General features: G+C 40.3%; 1 protein-coding gene across 1 annotated transcript in view; it reads left to right on the plus strand.

Annotated features, from left to right (window-relative positions):
* Positions 1-8,271, plus strand: part of edar (ectodysplasin A receptor) — a 47,815-nt gene extending 39,544 nt beyond the window's left edge. The window contains exons 10-12 of the mRNA XM_015361483.2: positions 1,011-1,173; positions 2,525-2,585; positions 4,841-8,271. Of these exons, the coding sequence (XP_015216969.1) occupies positions 1,011-1,173; positions 2,525-2,585; positions 4,841-5,175 (559 nt within the window). The 3' untranslated portion in view covers positions 5,176-8,271. The remainder of the gene's footprint in view (positions 1-1,010; positions 1,174-2,524; positions 2,586-4,840) is intronic.
* Positions 8,272-10,397: the final 2,126 nt, after the last annotated feature.

A 10,397-nucleotide genomic window follows, 5' to 3' on the forward strand; every position in this document is an offset into this window, starting at 1 on the left:
GAGAAATCTGTAGCACAGTGGTGTTACGATAAGGGGGAAAAAGAACAATTGTTTTTACTGAGTAGGATCAAGTTAATGGTGTTATTTGGCTTCCCATGCCAGACTATGTGCTAATTCATTCAGCCGACTGCCAAGCCACTGGTGATATCTTATGACACAGAAACAATGGCATTCTGTGAGCACCCTTTACTGTGTGTGTCAACAAGGCGCTAAGGTTGGAAAAAACTGAGGAAGAAAGAATCCATAGTTAAATCACATCAAAAAGTCTTATTTCTAGAGACCTATAAGCGAGCCCAGTGAATTCACAGGATGAGAAAAGACAAAAAAGGGCAAAACAGCTTGAAGTCTATTGAAGTTGTGAATCACCTGGCAGGAAAAAGCAATGAGTTTTCCTCAAACGTTTCACTGGGAAGCGGGATTTATTTTCTTATTCACAACTGCGGTGAAAACAGGAGCTTGAACCATCTGCCCCATCAGCCCTCCCCGCCCAGGAAAAATGGTTCTTTATTAAAATAATTGAGAATAGAAGGACGGGCCTTTCAGCACATCAGAGCTTGTCATTTTTCTGTATGCTAAGTGATTATATCACAGTATCAAGCCTAGACTTGAGCCTAGTGCCTCTACTTTTGCATCATTCCCTGGTACGCTGTACCATAGATGGATAACTCAGTTGAATAAAATATTTCCTAATACTGGTATAAAATTTGCCTTTACAATTTTCCAGTTATAACACCTTGTTGTGCACACTGAATGTGATCAAGGCATGAATAGCCTGAAAATCTGAAATTTTTTTTGCTGTTGCATGTTTAAAAGCTGTAAAGTAGTCTGCAGAATGTAATTGTTTTCTCTCTAAAACAACATCCCATAACTATACAACAGAAGTGCACTGTAGAGTCCTCAGTAAAGGGTATAGACAGAGTTCCCTGTTCTGAAAGAACTGAGGTGCAATGTGTACCAGGCACAAATGAAAAAGCCAAGCAATAAGTCAGCTGTCTCTTCTGTCATTTCAGTGAAAATGATGCTTCTTCAGAGAATGAGCAGCTCCTGAGCCGCAGCATAGACAGCGACGAAGAGGCGGCACTGGAGAAGCAAGGAGCCACTGATCTGTGCCTGCTCTCTCTCGTACATCTCACAAGAGAGAAGTCCTCTTCCACTAACAGCAAATCCACTGGGGTAAGAGTCCCATGCCAATTCACAGCTCCACTCTCCACTCGGAGGAAGTGAAATGGTTTCATTAACATGTGGGGCGGCATGGTGGTGTGGCTGTTCTTGGGTGGTCTCCAGGTGGCTCTGTTGACCTGGCCACAAAACAGTTAGTACTGTGAGATCTTCCACCCTCCTCTGATATCTGCCTTCTGAAAATGATACTCTGTGAGATCTGCCATCTCCAGGGTCTCGGGATTGAGTCTGGCCTTGGCCCGTCAGTCTGTGTGGAGTTTCCACGTTCGGTAGGGGGGTTCTCGGTGTGGCCAGGACTTCTTATAGGACTTATACAGAGGCAGATAAATAAGATGAGCTGAATGGTCTCGTATTCATAACTCACGCATGTCATGCATATCAGCCTCAAGTGCCAACTCTTACCGCCAGATACCAATGAACCCAGCTTTTCACTTTTACGGGCTAGAAAAATATCCATGCATCAAATGGTTTCTCTGTGATCTACTTGTGTTAATTAGGGTTGTTGGAATACAATTCTCGTGACTCGACTAGCAAGGGTGAGCACACAAAATGCATTGTCAAACCTTTTATAGTTTGCTTTATAGTTAATTTCAGAAAGTGAATACACAAGCATATTAAGAACAATTCTGGCACTGAAACAGGAATAGCAAACACCTCAAAGGTAAAGTAGTCTGCAAACATGTTAAAAGGTGCACAAGCACTAACAGTTATATTTTAACTGGCAACCTATACCATGTATGTTGCTGTGCCAATATTGGCAAGGGAGAAAACACATGGCAGTCAATCCAAGAAAAATATAGTAACCAGGGAGGTAGATTAAGTTTTAAGTAGTTTTTGCAAGAAAATGGGTCTATTTGTTTCTTTTAGCTTCTCACTTTGAATCTAAGTTGTAATTTGTTACAGAGGAAATCATACTTTGTTCTTGGATAATCTCCAGGTGGGTCTGTTGATCTGGCCACATGACTATCAATACTGTGAGATCTTCCACCCGACATGATTTCTGCTTTCTGAAAATGATACTCTGTGAGATCTGCCATCTGACTGTGGCATCTGTGAGGTCTGAATGGGATATCGTGTGATGAGAGAACATCTTGTGCACACAAAACCAGAATAACAGCAGAAAACGTTTTTCTGCTACATCTGTCTGTACATTTTCTCCATACAACAAATAATTGCAATTGCAAACTTGTCTTCAGATCACATTGATGATCACATATGTCATTCTTTTTAACAAACCTCTTTACCTCTGCCTCTTCGGTTTAACAATTCATCCATTTTCAAAATGTCTTATAGCATGCTTAGCTATTTATTTAGTGACTTAGTTACCATTTTCCCTTTCTTTCAGATTCAGAGCCGGAGGAAAAAAATTTTAGACCTGTACACAAAAGCATGCAGTGTGGCTGAAGGTGAGCATCTATGTATATTCTTTTTTGCACATTGTATATACTACAGTTAACACATATATGTTGTATGTAGTAGTTAAAGTACAGCAGGTGACTGCATCAGCATGTGTAGGCTGCAAAGGAACAAGTAAAGGTTTATTCCATGCTGAAAAGAGAAGAAAAAAAACAATGTTTTTTGCTGTGGAGGCTTCGGGTATGCCTTCTTAACACCATGTATGTGTTTTTATAAGAAAACCCTAATTACAGAAAGCAATGGATCTCAATGAGATCACTTTTACATGTCTTTAAATGAAGAATCCATTTTGGTGCATGCGTTTAAAAAGTAGTCAGATAAATACATTATAAATCTGTCATCTGTCTTGTATCTTTTTTGAATGCATTAGCCTCAAATGAATGATCAGAGCCATTTGGATTGATTCTTACTAAGCCATAGCTAATGTTTGTAGGGTTTTCATGCTTTGTGTTATGACAAGATAATTAAAACCATCTGTATTGGTGCAGCCGCTAAAAATTAGTGCTTGCGCTTATACAAAAAAATTGAAAGAAAAATATTTGCAAATGTTTCTGGGGTTTCTTTCCTTCAGATACACTTCTAAATATCTCCAAAAGATAGCTTTCTCATTTTGCAACCATCAGTGAGAAATGTCAACCAGCAATGTAATTAAAATAATAATTATTTTTACTGTTGAGAAATGTGTGAAGAATGAGCCAGGGAGCCGCTGTGGGGTGCAGATAGGGTGGAGGGAGAGGGGCAGGAGAGATGCAGAAAGGAGGTATTTGTATGCGAGAGAGTGAAAGTGAGTTAGTTTAGAATGTGTTTTTCTCCTGAAACTCTGTTTTAAAAAAATATTGCAAGGTTCCACAGCAGTTCACTGTCAACATCTGAAACCAGTGTTTATATTCTTTAGATAATGTACATTGTTAACAGCATGTGAAGCTTTGAATGACTATCTGACATTCAGTTTAGTTCTCCAAACAAAACCCAGGTTCTCATGTGCAAGTTAGAAAAAAACTATACTCTCTCTATACAGGATCACAACCAAACCTTTTCCATCACTTCAACAGTCCTTTATAAACCCTTCTAGGAATTGTGGAATACACATAAAACAAATGCCTATTCCATTCACATTGTTATTTAAATCCAAAACTACATACAGTTGAGCAATAGTATTCTTGTGAAGCACAGCTGCATTTAGTGCAACAACACAGAAAAAATCATCATGAATCAGTGCAGATTACACCCAAATGAACATCTTTCTTAAGTAAAACCATCCATTTGAAACAGAATCTATTTTAATCTAATTTTCAGGATCATAAATGAATAGGTATTTTTCAGATTAACTCAATGTTAACTTTGAAACCCATTAACTATTCACGTAAATATTCTGTTTTCAATTAGAATTCTGTTCCTACTTTTTTTTAAAGAAACAGCATGTAATTCAGAGCAAAATAACATAATTTGGTGGCAAACTCTAGAGTATTCTCTAATCTCCATTCAGGTTTCATTCTGAATGTCAGTAGAATCAATAATGCTGTCTTTACTGAAACAGTAAAATACTCAGAACTCTTTAGCATTTTCTCAAAATTACTCAAACACAAGAGTGAAAACTAAGATATATACTTTTATTCTTTTTTAACTCTTAGAAGGACAGAGCCTGACCAGCAGTGTCAAGTATTACAATCCCATAGACATCATGTCCAGACTCTCCCCTGCAACACAAACAGAACACAAATTGCAACACAGTCCAGACCCTCCCCTGCAACTCAAACTGAATATAAGCTGCAACAGTCCAGACTCTCCCCTGCAACACAGAGTGAAAACTGTAACACAGTCCAGACTCTCCCCTGCAACACAGAGTGAAAACTGTAACACAGTCCAGACTCTCCCCTGCAACACAGAGTGAAAACTGCAACACAGTCCTGACTCTCCTCCAACACAGATCTCAAACTGCAACACAGTTCAGACTCTATCCTGTAACACAGAGTGAAAACTGCAACACAGTCCTGACTCTCTCCTGTAACAGAGAGCAAACTGCAACATAGTCCAAACTCCATCAGAAGACCACTGCACCACCCCAAAGGTTTATTCATCTAATTATTCTGTTATTTATTCAGCCTGTCTGTGCAGTTTTCTCCTGTACTGATTCAATTTACACCTCCATGAAGATCTTTTCTTCTTGTGGCTGTTTTGTGAGGTCCTGCAAGGCCTTTATGTGTGATTTTGCATTTATCCGTCAGTGTCCTCTGCCTCTCCCCAGGCCTCAGCCCTACGGAGCTGCCCTTCGACTGCCTGGAGAAGACCAGCCGCATGCTGAGCTCCACCTACAGCACCGAGAAGGCGGTGGTGAAAACCTGGCGCCACCTGGCCGAGAGCTTCGGCCTGAAGCGGGATGAGATCGGGGGCATGACGGACGGCATGCAGCTCTTTGACCGCATCAGTACGGCGGGCTACAGCATCCCAGACCTGCTGACCAAGCTGGTGCAGATCGAGAGGCTGGACGCCGTGGAATCCCTCTGCACAGACATTTTAGGGGGGGCCGAGGGGTCCCTCCCCACCAGTCCCACCATCTCCTCTCGGTGTGCCAGCGTCTGAGCACCCCTCATACACCCAACACCGCTGGACAATGAAGAATCCCGCTGGGCCTCAGGCTGCTACCTCAAGAGCCTCTCTCTTTTGTGTGTGCGTGCGTTTAGCAGAAATTTAGAATCTATATCCACCCTATTATTTCCCATCGCCAATTGTTTGTTTTTCAAATCACGGGACTCAGCTACAAACCGCGCAATCGTACACGGGGGTAGAATGAAGAGGTGGGACTCCACCCCGCCCTCCGTCAAGCCAATCGTCTTCTAACATGTTACAGCACCGCCCCTACCCCGAAGGAGCAGCGCTGATTGGAGGAGGGGCGTGTCCATCATATGGAGCACCACCCCATACCGGAGGATCAGCGGTGATTGGAGGAGAGGGGTGTCCCTCACCAATTGCACCATGAGTTTGCAAGCTCGCGGGAGGCCACAAGGGTTCCTGTGTGACTGAGAGCTGTGAGAGCCCTGCTAATTCATCCCCCGATAATCGCGCAACACTTAACCAATCATTCGCCGCCACTTCTGGAACCCCAGTCACAGCTGGATCACAGAGCTTAGCCATCACTTGGGCGAGCATCTTTGTCATTTTTGCCCCCTGTCTTATCTTTTCAGTCATCTCAATATTACAGCTGCTTGCTAAGGACAGCAGCTTAATTAATTCATTGATGCACAAAACACAAAAGAACACAATGGTTATTGGCAGGCCAAAGTGTCTGTTTTTTTAATAAAAGAGAACACTTTTGTTAATTTCTATTTTTGAGTGAAGCAGGGCGCTGGACGCACTGGTACAAACTTTTTTGAAGGTTTAAAATAAACCTGTAATTTTTTATTGGCTTAGAAAACCTTACCTTTTGTATAAAAAAAGGGCAGAAATCGGAACAGAGCGGACAGCCACAGAAACAGGCGCATTAACAGACTGCTGGTGACACTTTTACAAGTGCCTTTTATTCTCAGTATCCTGGGTAATGGGAGCCAAGCTGGGGTCACACATAATGTTCTAATTCAAGCCAGGGAAGATTTCCATTTATTTTCACCCCATCTCTTTACTGCAACTCTGGGGTCTCAAGCCCCTCTCCTGGTGAGCTCAAGTCTGGCAAGTTTTATAGGCATCCATAAACCACCACTTTCAACAGGCAGGCAATCAATCAATCTAATACCTACTGTAAGTAATTAAGCGATCATTGGACTAAAGATATGAATTCCTTTTAGCCCTCAAGCACCCTAGCTGCCTTTAATTGAATAGGGGACGTGCTTAATGGATCAATAATTTCAAGTGCTTTCAATCTTTTAGGAATGGGTGATACAGGGTGACCTGTAAAGTTTACTGCACAGGGACAAGAGTTGGAAACCCTTGCTCTAACCCAGCAGGTGGGATTATGGTGAAGTTTTGTGTAGCAAGGGGTATTTTTTGGTTCCCTCTTAAACTATCCGCTGACTTTTAAAAGGTACATGACTTTTAGGTTGTGGGTTGGAATCCCCACTGCAAATCCTGTTGTTGGACCTTCAGTGAGGTACTTTACCTCAGTTCTCCAGTCTGCCCAGCTGTATGGCAGGGAACCGGCATTGATGAGGGGTCATCCTTGCAATAGTGTGGTGTCCCATTTGGGGAGAAGTCCGTCGCAACTGCTTAACACCATACAAACTAGGGTAAGCTCTGGCCCGATTAAGCTGCTGTAGCATGGAAGGAAAAGTACCTAGCTACAACATTCTGCTAATTTTCAGGAATTGAGTTATGAACTGGACTGTATTGCAAGTTTGGATATACAGTAATTTCAGCTCTTGACAAATGGTGGTTCGTATATGTATGAAGCTTCAGTATTAACCTCCCCCAAGTCCTGTCTGTAGGTGAATTTCGAAAAAATACTCATCCTACCAGGCGCGTCCGTCATTGATGCGGCAAAAAAAAAGTTCTAAAATCTAACATAAATCTTCAGAAATTACACGTGCATGACTTGTGCGGTTTTATTTTTTACTTCTGGTTTTAATTCACTGAGTTGTGGTGGTTTCCAGTTGTGGTGCAAAATGGCTGTTTCCAGCACCCAATTAGCTAATAGAGCCAAATGGAGAAGCCGTGGAAGAAGCCAACATAAATAGATACGCAGTCGCTTAAGTATTTTACTATAAGCCAAACGCAGGACTATAGCCAGCATGTTCAATAAGAGAATGTCATGTCTTATCTGTATGATAAATAATGCCTGAAATGTATTTTAAAGTCTATTATGTGTGAAATGCATAATAGTTTGGTGCGTTGCCCCAGAATAAATCTGATGTGGCAAGCTCTCCAATGTGAAATCTGGACTAAATTAAAACCTTAGGCCCTCATGCTATTCACAGATGACATGTCTGCTGCTCGGTGGTGGCTTTGTGATTGCCAGAGGCTTTTTAAACTTTAACAGTGGAATCCTGCCATCAACTTTGGGGTTTGTAATGTGCCATCAAGGATATGCTGAAAGTTTCAGATAAAGCTGAGACAATAACCCTTAATATTCCCGTTTTTCAGCTATCCAAGATGGAACATTGCCATGTACACAAGGTGTAAAAATATTAAGCTGTTCAGCTAACATGGTCACATCAAACATATTTTATTTTAAAATGTTCCTTCTGGTTTTTCTGTTGTAGATTTGTTCTTTGATGACCTTTGATTCAGGGAAAGCAACACTGTGTTTGACTAGGTGAACTCAATTCTACAAAGGTCTTTAAGTTCCTAAGAATACTCCCCAACTTCATAGATCAGTACCAAATAGAAACAATTATAAACTTAAACAACATAGTCTTTCAAACAGCAGGAGCTGGACTCCACTGATGTAGAAGAGAGACAAATGTATCTGCATGTATGATGTTAACCATTTAGCTTGTATTAGTAAGGTCTAAGCTTTTTCTGTCCAGGCTAAACTAGTGAAGAAGGTTGTATTGTGAATACTGAATACTGAAAGAGGGATACTGATGATAACATCAGTACAAAGCAATTCCACTTACCTCATCAACATACTATATAAAAATGTTTAAAATTTAAAAAGCAGGTATGAAATGCTAATGGAAACAAATTGTGCGTGTATATATAACTTATTATTGTACATATGCATTATGAAAGAACTGTATCATTAAAGTATTTCTAATGATGAGAAATGAAATCTGTAATTCTTTAAAGAACATTTGCCACAAAGTTCACACAATAGTATGAAATCCACTGAGTACAGAACATACGCCCATCATATACATTAACACCTCCAACTTAAATATACATTCTCAAATATGCTACACTAATCGTTAAAAATCGAACTACTTTAAATCACATTATGCAGACTTTTTAACACATGTGACAAATCTGTCCAAGCTTATTCAGCATAACACGTGTCCTTTTCTCAAGTCAGTCTAAAAACCATAGTTATGACACATAATTTAAGTGGAATTAACAATATAGACTTGTGCTGTATTAAAAAGTGTTGCTTCAGGGTCCAAGATAGGCAGTTTCTTACTCTGAAGGCTTCCAAGCCTAATCATGCCTATCTTTATATTAATTACACTGCTTGATGTTCTGTCCCTCGGGCAGTCCAGAGAGAAGCCTCTAAAGTCTCAGAGTTCAATGCCCTCTGATGTACAGTATGTATTTCACATTGCATAGATCCACAGAGGCGCCCCTTCACTGCACATCCATCTTCTTCTGGCCGTTTCATTTGGGAAGGGCCTCTGAGCTGCCAAATCATCTCAACTCATGCATTAAAGTGTTTTCCACTTTCTTTTAAGCTCTTGATTAATCTGATAATTACAATAACTGGGCCGCACTTTTCCTCGTGATTAACAGAATGCCGAAACTTCAGGCTAGATCCAAGTCTCGAATACAGGGTCTCCTTTGTTCATTGCAAACCCGATTATGAGGTTGCAACACTCTGATCTGACTGTGAAGCTGAAGTGAAGTGGTCTACCGTTCAAGGGGCTTTAACGGTTGACAGAAATGTCATGATATCACATTTTACTTTGCTTCGAACATTTGACAGCGTGAAAGCAATCATTTTTCTACATGTAGCAAAAAATGGGCACATTTGAAAAGTGCTTTTAGTTGTATAACCAAGATGTAGTAATCCCCATTTTAAAGTGTATGAAAAGTATTTAAAACTTGGAAAACAGGAAAACTGGTTAGGCTCTAGAACCCTGTAACTAGGAGATTAAACAGACTCTAGAACCTCGATGAACAGGAGAATAAACAGGTGCTTTAACTCAGTGAATAGAGGATTAAAAAGGCTCTAGAATTCAGTAGCCTCATTCTCCAAGTTGTTGGAAACAGATGAATGGGTGAATGGTTTGTTGTGTTATACCAAAATTTCAGATTCTGGGATTTGTGGACTGTTTTACTGACCTTTTTATTCTTTTCTCTCTTTAAAATACTGCTTTTGACCATAAATATCACTGAGCAACAGCTTCACACAAATCGTTGTGAGAAATCACCAGCTGAACTACAGTAACTGATAGAACTTCAGTAATTGCAACCATGTAAGCAATGAACCTGCTGTACTTGGCCGAGAAAGAAATTTGAACATAGGTATACTTCCTTACTTATTGAACTGCCATGACTTTTGGAATAATGGAGTCATAAGTATGAATGGCCATATTGTATTACATGTAGCCTCTATGATGATGTTGTGCTGGCTGCATATTCAAATGAAAGTTGGCCAATTACACTCAAAAATCTTTTCAGTCATGATAATGTCCATTTTAAAAATGGTTTTTTTTCCCCCAATTCTGTTTATTAAATATCACAGCAGAGACATCATTGTTTTAAAGAGAATAACCATGAATATAAAAAAAGAAATTAAGAATGGAGTTAAGGAAAAAAAATAATAGTGAAAGAGTTTACTATTTACAGGCATAAGGCTATAGCATACAGTAGTTATATATAATGGCTTAGGAATATATACTGAGCTCCTCGTTTAAAACCAATGCTCTCAAAGGCTTATCCCACAAATCTTTAAAACGGTCCAGCTCACCTTTTAGGATGAATCTTAACTTTTCCAAAGAGATCAAGTCTCTTATTAGTAATTCCCAGAGAGCTACAGAGGGAGGCTCGTCACCCACTCACCTGGTCATGATTGCCTTTCTTGCCAGCATCAGGGCAGGCTGGACTACTTCTCTATGGTTCAGCAGCTGAACAGGCAAGACTCCCAAAATGCACGTGAGAGGATGAGGATCTAACTGTATTACACAGATCAAAGATATTTTTTACATACCTCCCACCAG

Source organism: Lepisosteus oculatus, chromosome 13 (assembly GCF_040954835.1).
Source record: "Lepisosteus oculatus isolate fLepOcu1 chromosome 13, fLepOcu1.hap2, whole genome shotgun sequence".
Taxonomy (NCBI): Eukaryota; Metazoa; Chordata; class Actinopteri; order Semionotiformes; family Lepisosteidae; genus Lepisosteus; species Lepisosteus oculatus.